The following is a 21,204-nucleotide window of genomic DNA, read 5'->3' as shown; positions in this document are numbered from 1 at the left end:
CGGTGGCCCCGATGCGCAGCGCTGCTCCCCCGATGTCATCGCGGCTCCTCTTCTGGCTTCCGCGCCCGTCTTCTTGCTTCAGCGTGCTGGGCGCCGCCATCGTTCTTTCCCGGGCGGCGCCTAGTATGACGCGCCGCTGCTGACGTCATTCTAGGCGCCGCCCGCGAGAAGAACATGGCGGCGCCCAGCACGCTGAAGCAAGAAGACGGGCGCGGAAGCCAGAAGAGGAGCCGCAATGACATCGGGGGAGCAGCGCTGCGCATCGGGGCCACCGCAGAGTGAGTATATAAGTTTATTATTTTTTTAGTCCATTTTTAATACATTTTTGGTAGTATTGACTCGTGTATAAGCCGAGGGGATGTTTTTCAGCACATTTTTTGTGCTGAAAAACTCGGCTTATACACAAGTATATACGGTAAATCCTCAGTAAGTTTTTTGTGGGGTAGAAAAAGGACCAAGTCAAAAGCCAAACAGGATGTCTCTATGCATTTTTTTATATTTTTTCTGTCTTCGCACAGGTTGTCTTTGGATGTACCAATTTTCTCCCAGGCTCGAAAACATATTGAGGCTACATGCACACGAACGTATATACGGCGTCCCCCATACACTTCTATGGGCTTATGGTCCTGTACGGGAGCGGTACGGTGCAGCACACTTGCGGCACCGTACCGCTCCGTAGAAAGATAGGACATGTCTTTCTGCATAATACGGCGTCGTGCGCTGTGTATTCCTATGGAGAGGGACGAGGGTGAGCTGTGCTCATCCCCTGCTCCTCTCTGCAGCGCCGGTGTATGCCCACTGTACCCTAGTACGTGTGAATGTAGCCTAATATGGTTGTTTTACTGTCCCCACTGGAGGACAGCAGCTAAACTGGAAATGATTGGACTCCATAGTCAACTTTCGGCTATGCCCCCTTCCCCCTTAATAATACATTGTGTTGTGCAAATATAGAAGCCTCCACAACGTAAAGTTACCCCTTTATTAAAATATTTACCAATATATCCCCCCAAGTACGCCCCCAAGTACGCCTACAAAGTATTATACTTCTTTTAGTATTATGTTCCCTTTCCTTTGGCCCTTTTTCTGTAATGCCCCCTTCCTACTTTCCTTTCTGCATTCCCCTGCAGCTGCCCCTCTCTCTCATCCGACAATGTTGTTACTGACGCCAGCAGGCATTATGATGTTGTGCCTGTTGGCTTCTGTTGCACACAGTAGTAGCTAAAATAATAATCTGTATTTATATAGCGCCATCATATTCTGTAGAGTTTTACAAATCATAGGGGACATATACAAATAAAATGTATCACTACAGAGTACAAACAGTCATATGGAACCATAGGAGTGAGGGCTCTGATTACAAAAGCTTACAGTCTATGAGGATGAGGGATGACACAAGAGCTTACAGTGTATGAGGATGAGGGGGTGACACAAGAGCTTAGAGTCTATGAGGATGAGGGGGTGACACAAGAGCTTAGAGTCTATGAGGGTGAGGGGGTGACACAAGAGCTTACAGTCTATGAGGATGAGGGGATGACACAAGAGCTTACAGTCTATGAGGATGAGGGGGTGACACAAGAGCTTACAGTCTATGAGGATGAGGGGGTGACACAAGAGCTTACAGTCTATGAGGATGAGGAGGTAACACAAGAGCTTACAGTCTATGAGGATGAGGGGGTGACACAAGAGCTTACAGTGTATGAGGATGAGGGGGTGACATAAGAGCTTACAGTGTATGAGGATGAGGGGGTGACACAAGAGCTTACAGTCTATGAGGGTGAGGGGGTGACACAAGAGCTTACAGTCTATGAGGATGAAGGGGGTGACACAAGACCTTGCAGTCTATGAGGATGAGGGGGTGACACAAGAGCTTACAGTCTATGAGGATGACGGTTGACACAAGAGCTTACAGTCTATGAGGATGAGGGGGTGACACAAGAGCTTACAGTCTATGAGGATGAGGGGGTGACACAAGAGCTTACAGTCTATGAGAATGAGGAGGTAACACAAGAGCTTACAGTCTATGAGGATGAGGGGGTGACATAAGAGCTTACAGTGTATGAGGATGAGGGGGTGACATAAGAGCTTACAGTGTATGAGGATGAGGGGGTGACATAAGAGCTTACAGTCTATGAGGATGAGAGGATGACACAAGAGCTTACAGTCTATGAGGATGAGGGGGGTGACACAAGAGCTTACAGTCTGAGGATGAGGGGGTGACACAAGAGCTTACAGTCTATGAGGATGAGGGGGTGACACAAGAGCTTACAGTCTATGCGGATGAGGGGGGTGACACAAGAGCTTACAGTCTATGCGGATGAGGGGGGTGACACAAGAGCTTACAGTCTATGAGGATGAGGGGGTGACACAAGAGCTTACAGTCTATGAGGATGAGAAGGTAACACAAGAGCTTACAGTCTATGAGGATGAGGGGGTGACACAAGAGCTTACAGTCTATGAGGATGAGGGGGTGACACAAGAGCTTACAGTCTATGAGGATGAGGGGGTGACACAAGAGCTTACAGTCTATGAGGATGAGAAGGTAACACAAGAGCTTACAGTCTATGAGGATGAGGGGGGTGACACAAGAGCTTACAGTCTATGAGGATGAGGGGGTGACACAAGAGCTTACAGTCTATGAGAATGAGGAGGTAACACAAGAGCTTACAGTCTATGAGGATGAGGGGGTGACACAAGAGCTTACAGTCTATGAGGATGAGGGGGTGACACAAGAGCTTACAGTCTATGAGGATGAGGGGGTGACACAAGAGCTTACAGTCTATGGTGATGAGGGGGTTACACAAGAGCTTACAGTCTATGAGGATGAGTCAAATTTGTCAATTCAAGTTTCAAGGGACTCCCAACAGACATTAGGGATTCCTTATGCGGCTACATTAGATTAATGGTCTCTTCAACCTGTGACATCATCTTTAACTTGTCTGGTTTTGTAAAGGATCAAAATCCCAAATAATAGAGAGTTATAAGATTTCTTTATGATCCCCCCCCCCCCCCTGAAATGTATAAATATTCCTATATTTCCATAAGTAACAGAGGAAACCTGCCTAAAATTTTTTTGCAAATTTGTGGAGAAAAGTATTTATTAAAACACATTACATTCTTTTATACATGGATAAGAATTTTTTTGGGTTATTTTCTCTTGACAAGTCATAAAAATCTATTGATTTCAAGGATGTTAAGCGCTGCCCCTACAAAAACCCGAAAGTGTCCATCCACATTTCATTCTTCATTTACTACTCAGGTTCTTTATGGATGATTTGGATATTTAATATTTTTAGGATATTACGAAAATATTGAATAATATCGGTGTGGTGTTGAGTCCCTGGAAGGAAATGCAGATTATCGCCTATCCGGTGTATATTACGAATTCCATTCCACTTGTGGTTTTCCTGGTTATTTTTTTTTAGTTTTTAGCCCTTTAAATAATTTCCATGTTAAATGAATTAATGAAGTGGGATTACCTGTAAGTCAAAACAGTACCCAAGCCCGGACAATCCCTGCAAGTGTCAGTTTCAAGGAATTCTGCATGATCTCATAGTTATGAAATTATTTCATTCCTCCTGATAATTCCCCACTTGCCAAGAGAGTGAATTTTAAGAACTCTGAGAGCAGATTGTGAGATAAATGTGAATAATCCGTTCTGTTGGAGAACGGGACTTCCCTCAGGCATTGGTTCATATTTGACTCACACTTGGGGATAAAATAAGACAGGACCAATTCTTATACCACATTTTGTTACAGGGAAACAAAACCATCTCGCCTCCCTCCCGACCGGTTCGGATTTCTCCATAGAGCCAGTGGCTGCCACCAAATACTTGAGTTAACCTTTTACAAAATGTTTGCTTAGTACGGAAACGCCATCCTAGTCAATGAAAACACTTGGACGGGTTTCCCGTTTCTTGCACATCCAGGTCAATTAAATCCTGTGTTTGCTTTGTGGTAATTAAAATAAGGGGATGGAATTTCAGGGGATGAAGAGCTACAAGAGGTTTACAGTAAATAGTTTATTTTATTTAGCTTGTGTAACACTTGGAGGTTAGAAAGAGAGAGTCGTATTGGCAGCTTCTGAATTATCAACACGTGTTTGAAGGGAAGAATCTCGACTTGAAGCTTCATTCACATGCAGTTCAGAGCTGAAGGGACTTGTACTGTAGGCCCCAAAACGCTATCGAAATTGGGGTCCTCATGCACCTCTTTGTGACTTAGTTCTTTGAAGTAAAAACGGTAATTCTTGGTGAAGATGTGGCAAAGAAATAAACAACCTTCTCATTGATAAACATAAATAGAATAATAATAATGTTTATAGAACGCCATCCAATTCCGTAGATTTACAAATCATGGGGGGGCATATACAAATAAAATTAGACATTACAGAGTAAAAACAATAGTCATATGGAGCAATAAGAGGATGAGGATGAAGGGGTAGAAGATATTTGTGACCCCCCACACATACTACGTTCTGCCTTCTTAGTACAGTATATCCAAAGCCTGGACACATTTTACATCCGGTCATGTGGAGCCATCATTAAGTTGCAGTTTGGTGTGGCGTACAAGGCATGATAAATGCTCCCTAAAAAGGGGATATTTGTCAATCAACAATAAACTTTATTAAGGAGAGACAAATGTACCACATAAATTTAACCTCTAAAAAGCACCATCAGTACTTTGTGGAGGTAAAAATCTGACCGCAGACATGACTTTATAAAAGATAATAGCAGGCTGAATGCTTTAAACTTTATGTAATTTATCCTGAAGGGCTTTGGGGGGCATTAGTAGGATCTTCTAACCCACCCGATCCCCCTCCGGCTCCATTCTCCCAATTTCAGCAGACAGCAGACGGCAGGAGTGGGGTGAATAGACAATGCGCGGTTAATAAGCGCTGAGGGGGGCATGGAGCTGGAGCCTGGAGGGGCTCTTGTCATGCCCCCAGAGCCCTTAAGGATAATTTACGTGAAGTAGAAGTATTTTTTAAGCAGCAATCAGCCGGCTATTATTTTTATAAGAGTATACCAGCAGTCAGATTTTTAACCCTTACAAAGCACTGGTGATGTGATGTGTTAGATTCCCTTTAAGTCTTACATACCTCTTAAAGGGGGACACTTCTGCTTCAATTAAGAAGATTCATTAAGATGGATTTTTTTTTTATTCTGTCCACGTTCATGTACTTTGTACCAAAAGCAATGACATTAACTAATCAGTTGTGAAAATTCCTTCCATCACTTTGCAGATTGGAAGGACTGGATGCATCAGGGTGTTTGTCTGCGCAGCCATGTTACCCTTTATACATCCTTGATAGGAGTTCTTACACTATTTATACTGTATACTACACTCTGATCTGCTACTGCTATTAGGGATGTAGATTATATTTTCTTATAAACTTACCGCTGTTATTTTAACTTATTATGTTTCATTGTTTTCTGATGATTCTGTCCTTCAGACCTTAAGGTGGACACATTTATTCAATTAGTTACTAAAGATATTAAACATCTGCCCTGTGAAACTGTTCCATATGCTGGATACAATCTGAATTCCATAGGAGGTAAAACATTTCTGTGCTGTAGACTAGGATGATAGCGGCTTCAGTAATACTTATGTTCATAATTGTAAGAATCAATATTGTAAGGGGGGTTGGTTGACATTTTAGATGTCAGAGATCAGAGTCATTACAGAGTTTTCTATCTTTCCTGCCCTATGTCATCCACTTCCAATCATTTACTATAAAGTAAAAGTTCTTTTTGTCTACGATCAGTCTGATGTGAGGATGGAATGTTATAGAGCAGGAGTCGCTGAAGAAATGTAATATATTTTTTATATATATACAGTGGCGTAACTAGGAGAGGCAGGGCCCCATAGTCAACTTCTGAATGGGGCCCCACTTAACCATTAAAAATATGCTTACAGTATATACACACAGTATATACATAGATACATACATAAAGTGTATACACATCATATACACAGACATACAGCATATATTTATTTCACATAGTATATATATTTAGAGCATATAAACATCACAAATACACACATACAGCATATTCACTTGAAATACCATTATTGCTGGGGCCCCCTGATGTTATGGGCCCCACAGCAGTTGCTATGGCTGCTACCACTGTAGTTACACCCCTGTATATATATATTTACATTTTTTATATGATGTATATAAAATGAAATAATGAAATGTATATGAAATCTTATATAGACTTTTGTCTGGGCTAAGGATTAATATATACTGTAGTGAACTGCAGCAACCATCCCGCATAATAGTGGCGAATTCCACTACTTTTATTTCAGTTTACTGTGTGAATCCAAGCACAGTTTATCAGCCGGCTTTCAGTCCATGTCATAAATCTTTAAATACTTAATAGCGCAGTAAACCTTGGAATATCTCATAGTAATAATACTGATAAGATTACACAGAGAATAGCTGCAGAACGGCTGCCAGTCATCTCTTCACAAGCCACCCACAGGCCACAGCGATGACAAGGTCATTGCAAGAAGCCTTCAATTAGTTAACCATTTAACTCACACGTTGATCTCCAAGTATGTTTCTTTGTATCTTTAATAGTGGGGCTTGTTTCTTATGCTAAAGTTTGTTTGTCTCCAAAGTAGAAACAGGGGGAGCAATGTAGTGACCTGGCCTCTGGTGTTGGGGTACTGTAGGGCTACCTTGTAGAGTCTACTTGGAATTGAGAACTGATATTACTTATATTCCATTGCTCGGGAACTTTGGCCCCTTGCTTACTAGGGAGTGTGATGCATCCAACTCCCATCACACTCGCAGGGGGGTGCTGGTTGGAACATCAGGCCCGAACAGTGACAATCCAGAACTGAATGGACTGCTGAGTTCAGTTCCGCTTGTCAGCGTTCGGGCCAGCACACACTGCGAGTATGTAAGGGGCCTTAGACAAATCTTTCTTGGGAAACTGCTAAATATCTGGTAATCCTGGGGTCTGTAATACTCACTCAATACTGTATATTCACTTTGTTCAGAAAATTAATATAGCGGAATATTTGTCCAGAATATTCTAAAATTCTATGTATTCAAACATAATACACAAATATGGCCCTTAGAAGGTCTTAAAAGTAGATAAATAAAACCCCAAGATGAACACGACACAACAGATTTTACTCTATCATAATTCATTTACCTAAAACTAGACCATGTGTGAAATACAAAGTACCCCCCGTGAAGAAATATTTTGTAAGACCACCTTGACAGCAATAAGTCTTGAAGTCTGTGTTTTCTGCATCAAAGGAGAGCTTTTTGAGACCACACTTCTTTCCATTTTTGCTTTCAACCATTAAAGGCGTTGTATATCTCGGGTATCACTAGCTTATCGGTGAGGGTTGCTAAGTCCCGTTTGATATAAGCCCAGTCCGTAATGACATTACATCGGGTTGGGAAATCAACCCCAGGGTAGAAGGTTTATGGACGTGGAAAATTATGGATCGAGATAAAAGAAAAATGCAGGATACATTTTATATTTAATTAGAAAAAACAATATATACAATAGAGATATATACAGTTGACAAGTACAAGCATAGTGATACAAGTATAAGCAATTCCTGAGTCAGTTAGCTTGTGCTGGTCAGTGAAGATGAATGGTGGTAAGATATCTCCCAGAGAAGAACAATGAGTATAAGGTGTGGTGGGCTAATATTGGCTCTAGACAGACCTGATGACACTCCCTAGGTGGCTTTAGAGAACATTCCACCTTGGATCCGATCCAAGGTCTTGGCTGGGTTCTAGCTTCTCAATGGGAAGTCATAGGATCAGGGTTCTGATCTCATTGGATCCGGATGAATCTCTGGATTCCGTTGAGACCACATGGGTAGGAAATTGCACAGCACGTCCCTTTGTTCTCCCCAACACTCCATTAGACAATGAAAATGGGTGCAGGAGATGTGCTCTGTAGTTTTTGCCCACTAGAAAGTGCTGAATAGAGCAGCAGGACACAGTCCTGTGTCAGGCCCAGTTATTGAGAATGAAGTTGAGCGGTTGCATGTGCTTCACAGCTAGACGCTGTATTGCTAGTGTGCAAAAACCGTCTGTAAACCTGCCTGGGTTTGCCTCCGGTTGTCGGCCAGGTGGACAAGGGAGGTGAGAGCTTTCCTCCCATTTCCATAGGAATAGGACCTTCTAAATATTTAGTGGCGCAGCTTAATCACAGACACAAGGTGCTCACCACACCATGACCATGCACAGTAGACCTTTATGGCGGCCATGAACTAGCTGTTGTTTTACAGCAAGCTCACAACCTCCATTTACGTTTGTCTGCATGAGTCTAAAGTAAGAGGTGTTTGTGCTTCTATGTTGTATTTGATATTCACCAGAGGTGGCGCTGTGCATCATCTCCAGTTATCTCCACTTTGCTCTATGTTCAGATGCATCTTTGCAAATCTCAGGATACTCTTTATTGGACTTTTACCAAGGCACATAAAAATGTTTCTTTCAATTTTTACTTTGTCTTAAAGCTGAAATTGAATGAAACATCCAATGCAGAACCCGACAGATCCCGAATCTCACATTCAAAAAGATAAGTGGAATTGGATAATAGATGGTGTGTCAACAAAGAGGTTAAACTGTTTTCCCCCTCAGGAAGCTAAAAGGCCTAAATCTTTACACAAGAATGATAATGAATCCTTAATGACAGAATGCAGTGTATTTATGATCCCATCCTTCTAATGGATGTTGTATCTCCCCGCAGCTGCTGCACATCTGTATTGAAGGCTGGGGAAACTGGCGCTGGTCTGAGCCTTTCAACGTGGACAACGCTGGGACGTTTATCCGAACCATTCAGTACAAGGGGCGGACGGCAACTCTGATTATTAAAGTGCGACAGCTGAACGGGGTGCAGAAACAAGTATGTTATCATTGGAGTCCTTGATATTATCCATCCATATCAATACAGTGTATTGGTAGCAGCAGAATTTGATGTTAGAAGCAAATTAAATTAGGACATGTTTTATATATCTATATATATTGGGTTCCTCTGTGCCTTTCCTCTGTTAGTATGTTGAATATAATTTTTATGGTTAGCCAATAAAGGTATCATTACTTAAAGAGGACCTGTCACCCTAAAAAAAACGCTCTAGGAGCTGCTTATCGGACTGCCCCTCCCACACCATAGGCCGGCGGTGACTGCCAGGCTTCATACGGCAGTCACCGCCTCCGCGGACCACCCCTCATGAAAACTTCGGACCGCTGTGAGCTTGGTCCGGCGTTCTGAGGCTATGGCGCTGCAGTGTCTGCTAGCCTTATCGGATGGTTCCAATAAAGCTAACAGTTTAACACTGCTAATACTGGGATAACCCTAGGACAGTGATGGTGAACCTTTTGGAGACAGAGTGCCCAAGTTACAACCAAAACTCACTTATATGTCGCAAAGTGCCAACATGACAATTTAAGTAGTAACTTATTGATCCCTGCTGTATCACAGGTTTTAATCGTATTGGCGCCCTGAGTTCACCAACACAATAGAAAGATGATGGAGAAATTTGGATTGTAGTTTCCCTCCAGGGTCCCCTGAAGAAGAAGAATAGGGGGACCCAGAGCAGGAACTCCAATGACAATCCATCTCTATCCACACCTTCTGGCTCCTCCTGTAGTCCTGGCAGCCAAGGCTGTGACTTTAAAATAGCGCTGAGCGCGGCACATCCTGGGATGTATTGTATCACAGGAGGAAGCTTTGAGTCCTAGCTGGCAAACTCTATGTTGGGATGAAGGCCTGGGTGCCCACAGAAAGGGCTCAGAGTGCCACCTGTGGCACCCGTGCCATAGGTTCGCCACCACTGCCCTAGGAGCTGCTTACTTTAGAGCGTTATTTTATGGTGACAAGTCCTCTTTAAGCACTTTTGTATTTTTTTACACAAAAGTATTTAACAACATAGTAGAATTTTTATTTCCTCTGGTAGGGCAGAGATATAGTCATGGAAAAATCATCAGTTTGGCACCTGTTGTTTCAACAACTCATGGGTTCACTAAATGCAGTGCTTTTTAATGGGTCAGTGCCATGGACGTTATTTTAACCGACTTTGTGAGTGATCCTTTAAAAGGCTGAGCATGATCCAGTTATACATGGGTCACTCATAGACTATAGTTAATGAGGATCTGTAATTCAAATTTATAGTAAACTAAATCTTTGACGCTATTTTTTAAGTGTTGGTAATTGTAAAATTTGTAATACTTTATAGGAGGAAAGGAGGGAAAGAGAAGGTACAGGAACAGATTGCTTAACAAATATATTACAAAGTTTACTATTATCTGCACCATTCATTTATACATTTTTTTTTATTTGCTTTGAAATAATCATGTGATGTCACAGCTTTACTAATTATTATTATTATTGCTTTAGATATAGATAATTCTATTTAAATATGTACCATAATTATTGTTAATATTATTCTTTTGGATGTATATGATCAAATATAAATTATCTATTGGAATTTCCTCGAATGAATTCTCCTTCTTGTCAACAAAATGCAGGTAGTTGTTTGGGGGAAAATATCTTTTTTAATAGGTTTCCCAAGATTTTGATGATTGATAATATTATAATCTTATATTCTCTATCATTTTATAATCTTAATAATATCATATCGTATGACACCCAATACCAATCGCGCCATCAACTGATGGCAGGTAGGATATTGTACAAAGCAGAGTATACAATTGGATCTCAGAGGTCCTAAATCTTCAGAATCCAACAGAACACCTTTAACACTGTATTGGTATGATAACGTGTTGTTAAAGGTGTTTTGAGAGAACTTAGATACCCAAATGCAGACATTAAAATTCACTCTTGGACGGCAGGTTGTATTAGGGTGCTAGTATATTCTGCAATACCAAAAAAATTGCTGTGTGTTGTTTAAGTGATCCAGACTCCTGCCGACTTATAAATTTAAATAATCATTTTTAAAATTTGAAAACTCAAAATCAACATCTTGTCCGTTTCCGTACAACACAAGAAAAACACAAAAAATAATCAGTGTTCAGTTTGGTTCTGCAGGGATTCCTTTCTTCACTTTGATGCAAGGACTCCTGGCCACTGTACTGTGCTTGGTCCATATAATCCCACAGGCCAGTTTCCATTGACCAACCACAGTCGTGCACAAGTACCTAAGGCTCCTTTATGTATCACATCACATCACATCATTATGTATCATATGTATTGTGTTTGTCTAAAAATGAACCACTTGGAATCTTTTGGATAATTTGTTTCTATTGGCAAACATCTTTGTTTTCCGCATTGCTGCTGTAGGTAACCATCTGTGGAAGGCAAATCATCTGCAGCTATCTGCCAGAAAGTATCGATGTCAAGGTTGTACAGCATTATATGGGACATGATGGGTATGCTGTGGTGCGAGAACATGTAGACTGCCTGGAAGCCAAACAGAAACTGCCATCTTACATCCTGGAAAATGGTGAACTTACAGAGCTATGTGTAAGAGCAAAAGGAGATGAGGAGTGGTCCCAAGATGTGTCTCTGACCTCTGAGGCCACAGAGAACAGCTTTATCATTCAGGTATGCTATGTATGTACAGCGGTGGTCATTCCTGCAATCAGGGCCGGTGTTAGGGTGCGGCAAACTGGGCATTTGCCCAGGGCCCCCTGTCCTAAAGGGGCCCCCTGCATGTGGACTATTATGGGCAGAGGATGTATTGCTCTATCAATACCCCTTTGTTTGAATACCCGGGTGAAGATGCTTATCATCTATTTCCTGTCTATATATCTATCATCTATTTGTCTAGTTATCTATCTCCTATAATTTATCTATTTCTATATCAGTCAAGGATTGTAAACCAAGCAAACTTATATGCTGGTGTGTGCCCCCTATAGGGCTCCTCTCTTCTTTTAGTTTCTTTAAGGGTTAAAATTAAAAACTGGGCCAAATTAAAAACTATGGAGCCCAGTGCCCGCCTTGCTCATTTGCATAATTGTTAAGCCTTTAACTTGTAAAACTAGGACATAAGCTGCTAAAAGAAGAGTGGTTCTTGCCAGAGGGGGCACATACCAGCATGTAAATGTACTTGGTTTACAATCCTTCATCCTAGTGGTAGTTTTCCTTTTATCATATCCTTTTATCCGTTATCATATTCTTACATAAGTAGATGATACTATATTTCTCACTATGTGTACGTACGCAGAAGCTCATGGCACTCTTAAAGGGATTCATTACACGTCAGGAACGTCCTCGTGCGCACAGATGTGGTTGTACACAGGAGCTGTAATGTTGGCAAGGAAGCGAAAAATAAAATTGAGCCAAACAACGGGATAATAAAAATGGGATGGAGCACCAGGACCCTCTTTCTTAAGTGGATAGGAATGTGCTGGTGTCATCCCGAAACTGGAGTCAAATTGTAAAATTTTTCTTGGGCTATAAAAAAAAAAATGATCACATTTTTTGTTTATCTCTATACACATTTTCTCAACTTTATGTACATTAATATGTTGTAAAAGTAATTATGTATGTCAGAGCTGCTGATATGTGTATCCCAGAACTTCAGTCTGTTTCTTGTCTCCAGGATATGCTATTTTTTTTTCTCTCTTTAAGCTTTGGATCAACGTACGTTGCATGCGGGCACAGCAGCCTGTGTGTGCATTAGTTATACACTGTCAGATGTCTGTTGACGTTACAGATCAAAGTTTTGCGCGATGAGGAAGTACGGAGCGAGGATCGGCGCATTGTGGGATCAGATCACCGTGGGCTCTCCGAGAGTGATGTGTCTTGATCACATTACAAGACAGGCTACCGAGAAGCAGTTTGCAATTTGTGTGTGAGAAAATGCTTGAGCTATGTTCTCATTTACACACCCTATGTTCCTGGCCTGTTTAGAAGTTGGCAAAGCCCCTGTTCTTTGATTATGTGATGTAGATATTTTACATCTGTTCACTTTACTGTTGATATGTTGGACATGGATTTCCTGTCTTTCCAAAAAGAAAAAAAAAACAAAAAACGCTTGACAAAATGAATTCCACCCTTATTGCACCATTCGGTAGACAAAACGCACGCTGCGTCGGATGAAGTCAGTGCGGTCTGCCGAGGGTGCGTGAGGATCTCTACATCTGTCTGCATTTATTGGCTGCGGTGGATGGCATTGGATTTTTAGCTAAGGAATTGTATACACTGAGAATGTCACCGTGGATTAAGACAACGAATTACTAAAAGATTTTCTAATCCAAAGTGAAACAGATAAAGAAAAGTTGCTGCTATTTATACTGTTAAATTTCTACCATCTGGTAGTAACAGGAGCAGAGAGTTGCTGGATTTGTAGATTATTGGAAAGTGCAAAAAGGGGGATAGATCATCCAGGATAACAATCTAACAATGTTATACTGATGCCACTGGGTCCCCTATGGTCTCTATACAATGAGGGGGATTTACTAAGAGTGCCGTTTTAAACCCCACATGCCGGATTTCCAAAAGGGTGGTCCGCCGCTCTCCTGGTCTAAAAAAAACAGGAGCAGTTCTCTGGCGGAGACTTTGGCAAATTTGTCGACTCAGGGAAGTCATACCCCCATCCCCATCCATTCAGCTCAACCCCCAAAGTGGCATTTGGGGCGCAAGCATCTTGAAATCTGCTGAATTTACTATTTTAATGAGCCAAGGGTTAGTAAATCCCCGACAATGGGAATGCTTGCTGATCCAATTTCATTTATTTAGTTATTGAAATTTTGAGGCTATCCTTCTTGTCTAAGCTGCTGATAACAGCATTTAGAGATTTACTTTACAGCAGCCACTTATATCTAGGAGCCTATAGTCTGGGAGAGTGCTGTGGGAATGCTCTGAGACCTATGAAGAAAGAAAAGTACAAGAAACCTTGTAATATATATTGGGGGTCATTTACTAAGGGCCCGATTCGCGTTTTCCCGACGTGTTACCTGAATATTTCCGATTTGCGCCGCTTGTACATGAATTGCCCCGGGTTTTTGGCGCACGCGATCGGATTGTGGCGCATCGGGGCCGGCATGCGCGCGACAGAAATCGGGGGGGCGTCGCCGAACGAAAACCCGACGTATTCGGAAAAACCGCCGCATTTAAAAAACGAAAATGTGTCGCTTGGGGAGCGCTCACCTTCACCTTCTATGGGATGGTGCATTCCGGGGCGTTAAGATTATTTTCGGCGCTGCAGCGCCACCTGGTGGACGGCGGAGGAACTACCATCTTAAATCCCAGCCGGACCTGAATCCTGTGCAGAGAACGCGCCGCTGGATCGCGAATGGGCCGGGTAAGTAAATGTGCCCCATTGTCTGAGCAAAGTGCTTCCTTGTCTGCTCTTTTCTACCTTCCTCATCTGCTTTTACCTCTGAAATATATCCTAAATTCCATCTTGCTAGCTGAGGTATAAGCTTAAATAAACGTTCTTTGAAGGTGGGGGGAAGCTGTGAGGCAAAGCAGCTAGTTTTGTATCCTCCATTTTTTTTTTAAACTGTTTTTATTTGGTTTTGCATTTTTCACACAAAAAGAATTGACCATACAACAAAAGTGAGGGTATATCGCCCTCTTCAATAATAAAACAAAATAAAATATATTGACATTACAACATGGTGCTGATTTTTTCATGCTAGGGGTACCCTAGTTCACATGGAACATCAAGTGGAACATCAAGATTGGGATACATCATATTATGTATCCTCTATCTTTAAAGGGGCTGCAAACTAGATCCAGACTGCAAGTAAATGAAGGTTAAAAGTCACATAATGTCCAAAAACTAGTGTAAAGGCTTTTACACAAGAACTTGGTGGCAAAATCTCATGGGCTGCACACAGTTCAGTGGATGAGAGTCCCTGCGTTATATAGAAATATAATGCAAGGACATTCCCTCGGTCGTCTGGCAGAGGATACGTCCCTACTTTATATTTCTAAATAATGCAGGGACTCCCGTCCATTGCACTAGACGTTCATTTACTACTTGTGTGCACACAGTGGATACTGATTTATTAGAATAGTGTTGGAAGGCTAGAAATGCTTTAGCTATAGCTAAATATTTGATAGCAATTCTTTAAAAAATGGATATTTGACATAAAAACTTCATATACACAAGATTTTGTTTTTTGATTCCTGGACAAGCCTTTACTGGATGAATGGAAAGTCGTATGTCCTTAGTTAATGTAACGTGAATAGTTATTTTTCACTTTCTGATCACCTTATAAGTTGTAGAATATATAAGCTTTGTAGATGTGAAGTCCAGATACGCACAGTAAATGATATTCTCTTGCTTCTCGCAGGTGCCGTCTTCTAACGGTCCTATCATCTACGTGTGGTGCATGCTTCTAACCCTAGAGCCCGGTTCCCAGGCGCAGCAGCGAATGGTGAGTAATGGATACACCGGCTGAGTGACCTCCCAAACGCTGGAAGGAATGGAGGTTGCAGCGACCTTGGAAGTAGCGATTTACAATATCAGGCAGCTGGAAAGTGCAGAGATTAATGTCATTCTGTTCTTTGTCTTTCCAGATTGTGTTCAGCCCTCTCTTTATCATGAGGAGCCATCTTCCAGATCCCATCATTATACATTTAGAGAAGAGAAGCCTTGGCTTAAGAGAAACGCAAATGATCCCTGGGAAGGGGCTAGAAAAGCCGCTACAGAATATGGAACCAGATATAACCCATCACCTGACATTCCAAGCCAGGTAAAAAGAAAATGTGGCCCCTATTCCTTTCTGGAGAAGTTTCTGGTTGTCCTATAGTTGTGCTATATCTTCATGACACATCCTTGCACCCAAAGGGTGGACAGTGGGTGGACAAATGCAGCTACTCCACAGCAAATCAGCACTTTATACAAGTGGATTCTGCTTTGGATTTCATCCTCATGCAGTAGATATTAAGTAGCCATGTCACAAATGACAAAATGTTCACCACTAACCACGTTCCTTATGGAAAATCTCTGGAGAATGAAGGTGACATTATCTACTAAGCTGATGGTGTAATGTGCTGTCGTTTTTTTTTTTTTAAATAGCTCAGTATGCAACTATAGTTTAGTTTGGGAACACTTTACTGGACCGCATCAGACTTTGTTATAATTAAATGGGGTTGGTTGTTGGAATCCATTTCATGCTCTGAACAGAAGCCTTGATGTAAGTGTGAACATGGATTTATGAAATCTTTCATGTTGAAGGTACAGTGAAGCAGAGGAGTTTTAGGGGGGAAAGGCAGTTGTAAGTATTCCCAGAGATAAACCATCTAAATATGCTTATAAGAAAGGAAAGGTTCCTGCGGAACACCCACACATTGCTTCCATGTTGCCCGAAACGTGGTATGGGCTAGAGCTTTTTTTTTTTAAATCAACAATAAAATGTTATTAAAGGACATTTGGAGATGCAATGTACACAGTAGATACAGCACATAAATGGTAGTGTCTCAGGACCCCACATAAATGAGAAGAAAAAAAACTGAAAACAGCGTACAATTATACAGTATGCACGGTAAAGAAAAAAAAAGAAGAAAATAACATGTAGAAACATCAAGCATGTTTATAATCATACATGTGCAAAGTGCGCCGTAACACAATGGTTTAAATAAAATTAGGCACATGCCCGATGTAACGATAAATAAATCTGAAACACAAACAGCAAAAAGCACCCAACCATGCACCTGCTGGGCTAGACCATGGATTAACCCTCTGGTCATAAGGAAACAGCAAGGAAAAATCTGGAGGAATCCAGCATCTTTACAAAATGTAAGCTTTATTAATCCTTTATAAAATGCTCACATGGCCATTACAAGATGTAGACAGAATATAAGTTGCACTTGGCGGTTGGTATCTACTAGTGTCGAGGTGACTCAAATGGCAAAGTTTTGGGTTCGTACCGGTTCAGATCAACCACCCCCACCCCACTGTTAATGCCCCTGTTTAGCGTGGCACCCTCGTCGGCCCTGCCCAAAATGTAAATGTTGCTGGCATTTAAACAGATACTATCCATGATCAGTGCTAGCACCAGGTTGTTACTTGGAGGGTTTGGGGTCTGGATTCAGTAACCAGAGCCGAACAGATTTTCAAATTCGGACTTGCCAAGCTTTTCTGAACCGCAATTTTAACAGGTCGGCTCATGACTTGTGACTGCACCCTCTATAATTTCCATCTGCTCTCATAGGTTGTCGGTATTATCATTTCATTGTACACTAAGGCTGAAGAAGGTACAGAAATGTCAAATTCTAAAGAAAGTGCAGTTTTTTTATAACCTGATGAAGGCTCTGGTGCAGAGCCTAAAGGCATTGTTTGAACCTGTCCTTAATAAAATTACATCAGAAGTTGCGCTACTCTCTCAGAGCTTCCTTGCTGTACACCTGGTGAAGAAAATAAGAAAGTCTTAGATGGCTAATTTTCTTTAGTATCGAACATTTCGGCACCGTCTTCTAGCATGTCACCGTTAACAGTTTCTTAATCTGATAGAAGTTGTATGTTCTTCTATTTCCAGGGAAGAAGATGACCCATCAGAATGTGCTGTTCCCATCTCGACAGCTCTGATTAAACAAATAGCCATGAGAGCACAAAGTGAATACTCCGCAGGTCAGATCATTTCCGACTTTTATGGGGAAGATTGCGGCTCTCAGCCTGTGTGGCCCTACAATAAAAAAGATACCGACAGGTAGGTCTCTCTTGTCATCTTAATCTTTTAGTGGTTACAAGAAGGGTCTTGAGATAGCTGCATTTGCTGGAATGTTTTAGGTTCTATAAAAATTCAAGAGTTAAAAGAACTAAAACAGGAAGCAAACACAAATTACAGGCTGTACAGATGCATATTTTCTTTTAGTTTATGGCTATGTCTGGCTTAAATTTATGGATTGTTCATAGGTTTTTCTAAATAAAACCTGGAGGAAGTTATTGAAATGTATTTTCCTATTCTTCACAGTGGAGAACATTTAGCTCAATGGGATAGTCCCATGCGGGTTAAGCTCTCTCTATGGAAGCCTCACCTGAAGACTCTACTGATTGAGCTGCTCCCATGGGCTCTTCTCATCAACCAATCCCGGTGGGACCTTTGGCTTTTTGAGGGTGAGGACATAGTTCTACAAATTCCTGCTGGAAAGACCATCGTTCCTCCCAACTTCAAGGTAAAAATTCTTAATAAAACAGAAAAAACTTGAGCTGTCCACTGCTTACGAGAGTCCATTATTGTCTGAGCATCAAACACAAGTCTAATTTCTCTCCCAACTGGTGTATATGGTGCGGTTAGAATTGTAATTCATACAATTTAGTTTTAATATAATGCCACACAACAAAATAATTCCTAAACAAAAAATAAATGTCCAATATTATGTTTTTAAAAAACAGTAAAGACAACATAGTATGGAAGATGTTGGGTTTTGGGTTTTTTTGTAACTAAGCGGAAGGCGCACATAAAAGCCTTGGATTTCCTTGGAAATCCAAAGTGCGCCTTATAGTCCGGTGCGCCCTATATGAGGGCAGCGGACCCTACTTACATAGGTCCCCGCTACCGGAGACAGCAGATCTCCTGCGGGAACTGCAGACCACGCGGCACGAACAACTTCTGCCGCGTCGGTCTGCAGTTCCCGCTGGAGATCTGCTGTCTCCGGTAGCGGGGACCTATGTAAGTATGCCATTCTCCACCTCCCCCTCACCTTCCCCGTGTTCCGCGTCTCGTCTCGGCGTCGCGTCCCGTCGCGTCTCCGCTCTGCCCCCGGACCTCCGCCACACCCCCGGACCCTGCGCCTTATAGTCCGATGCGCCTTATATATGGAATTATTACATATATAAGGCGCATCGGACTGATGCGCCTTATATTCCGGTGCGCCTAATGGCCCGGAAAATACGGTATGTTGAATTAATTTTAACAGTTCTATGTTTTGTGCAGTAAATCCTGCAGATACTCACCGTGAGATAGTTGGAACAAACTTGCTCATGTACAGATGGCCTAAGACAAGGAGACAGAGGAAGGAGCAGCTCCTTCGATAAACCTTACTCCTTAACTTCCTCTTGTAGCTTTTGTGAAATGTTTTATGAATAGGGATGAACGGATCCCATTAAATGCCATCTCATGCACCTGATGGTGGTTGTTACCAGCAGGAGTGAGCCGACCACCAAACCTGAATTTTTGGCTGAAGTTTTTTTTGGAAACTAATCACATCACATTATGAATAGAAAATATCTCAATAAAAAAATACAAATACTTGGATACTTACCTGTTGGGTTTATTCAGATGAACATATTTAGATCATGACATATATGACACCGTGTGTTGGCAGTTATGTATGACGCTACAAGTCCCTGAGCCAGAATACAGGGATCCATAATGGATACCTTTGTTGCATGCACTCATGCTTCCGATTCAGGTTCTGTACATGGTCCTATTTCATGGACTAAGTATGTTTGTCTGACTAAGCTCTTACTATGCTTGTACATATAAAATATTCTTCCATGTCACATTGTTTTTAAGAGAACTCACAAATAACAAGAGTGTACACGGCATCAACAAGTACCTAATACCCCAAACCCTCATGGTTTTTACGTTTGTTATAGTTCATTGTTTAATAATAAAATATTCTTATAATTTTCAAGAATTTGCTGTTCCATAATGTTAGCAACAGATGTGTAACTTAGTGCACAGAGTAATGGGACGGAGGCATGGTGAGCAGCTGATGCTGAATTTTTCTTGACAAAACAAAAATCCCCTTTGGGACTGTTAAATCTAGTGCTTTGGATGGATAATATGACAACAAAGCAGTCACTTAGTGGTCCATTAAAAATTATCGTTTTACCAATCAATTGTCATAGGAAAACAAGTTTAGAGGGGCTGGTAATGAGGAGCAGACATGTGTGTAGGGTAACTACTCACTCGCTACTGAAAGAGCGGATTGTAAGAGGCAGGCAATTATCTCTGTCTGCGCCTTAACCCTTTAGGGCTGCAAATGATGTCTTGATATATTGACCTTTGCATGTCAGAGTTGAGGTCCTGGTCAGCAGACTCCTTTTATTTATTTACTAGCTTTTTTTCACTTTTTAAGTGTACTTACACTTTTAGGTGACTTTGTTGTACTACAACTGCCCGGTATATGTAGTCGTCTTTCTCTCTTCTCTTTCTGATTTTCAATACTCTTTCAGGTAGTGGGTACAGACTAGCTGCCAGGCTGCCTCCAATAGACAGCACTTGGAGAAAACTGAAGATTCTGTTCCCTAACTAACTATCCCACTCATTCCCTGCCCGTCTCCAGCTTCTCTCACTTTGCTCTTTCTTTATCCCTCACCATAGACTTCTAGGCAGCTATCTCTTTTCTGTGAGCTGCTTTGGGAGATTTAGAGGCGTTTAAAGGAAATCAACCACTAAAAAAAAACAAAAATAGGCTACAAATACTCACCCCTGTTCCTCTTCACCTTGACACACCGGATCACCTAGAAAGCAAACTTATAATTAGCAGCACGGAACACAGGGACAAGATGTCGGGCACTCTGGGCTGCTAATTATGCACTCCCCACCTCCCTCAACCATCCTGGGAAAAGGAGGTGGCCTCGTGCAAGAGGTGTCATGTGAGAGGCTGGGAGCATGGTGAACCTGGCGTATCAAGTCTTGCGAAGGACAATGCCAGTATCAAAGTGAAGAGGAGTGGAGGTGAGTATTTCTAGCCTTTTTTTGTTTTTGGTTGATTTCCTTTAAAGGAAATTTCCAGGATCAAGGATTGTAAAGCAAGCACACACACATGGTGGTCTGTTTCCCCTCTGGCAGGATCCATTCTTCTTTTAGCTTCTCATGCCCTTGTTTTTTTAAAAACAAAATATACAAATGAGCCTGGGGGCGTCACCAGAGCCCCTGTGGCCTCCACCGTCTGTAACTTATGCATGCCTCCGTGCAGACTCAATCCCCACCTCCTCCCTCCCCTTTCCAGATATACAGACGGTGACGTAACCAAGCTCTCAACAATTTCCTCCATGGTGACTTCCATTACAGCAATTTTTCGGGGGAGAGGTAAGTATCAGATGTTTATTGTTTTAATACACCCCCCACCAATATATAAACCTTATTCTTGATCCCGTAAACCCCTTTAAGGAGTTTATTTGTGTTTCCTGAAGATCAGACAGGATCCCATCACACTGTTATAATGTAAAAAAAAATATGGTGGTAAAGCTTCCCTGACTGTATACTTATTTTATCATAGAATAGTTAGAAGTATACAGAGAGGATAGCCATCACATTACCCTACTAGAAGGCAAATATTTTGAAGTCTCTAGGAGAGC

At 41.7% G+C, this 21,204-nt stretch overlaps 1 protein-coding gene across 4 annotated transcripts in view; it reads left to right on the top strand.

The window, feature by feature from the left end:
- Positions 1–21,204, top strand: part of VPS13B (vacuolar protein sorting 13 homolog B) — a 629,099-nt gene that overhangs the window by 558,671 nt on the left and 49,224 nt on the right. For all 4 annotated transcript variants that reach the window (XM_072151499.1, XM_072151498.1, XM_072151501.1 and 1 more), the window contains exons 44-49: positions 8,727–8,882; positions 11,277–11,540; positions 15,245–15,328; positions 15,471–15,646; positions 17,432–17,602; positions 17,867–18,068. In XM_072151499.1, the coding sequence (XP_072007600.1) occupies positions 8,727–8,882; positions 11,277–11,540; positions 15,245–15,328; positions 15,471–15,646; positions 17,432–17,602; positions 17,867–18,068 (1,053 nt within the window). The remainder of the gene's footprint in view (positions 1–8,726; positions 8,883–11,276; positions 11,541–15,244; positions 15,329–15,470; positions 15,647–17,431; positions 17,603–17,866; positions 18,069–21,204) is intronic.

This window comes from Engystomops pustulosus, chromosome 5 (genome assembly GCF_040894005.1).
Source record: "Engystomops pustulosus chromosome 5, aEngPut4.maternal, whole genome shotgun sequence".
In the NCBI taxonomy this organism is placed as follows: domain Eukaryota; kingdom Metazoa; phylum Chordata; class Amphibia; order Anura; family Leptodactylidae; genus Engystomops; species Engystomops pustulosus.
Note: the sequence above shows the minus strand (reverse complement) of the source record. Positions and strands in the feature narration are given on the sequence as shown.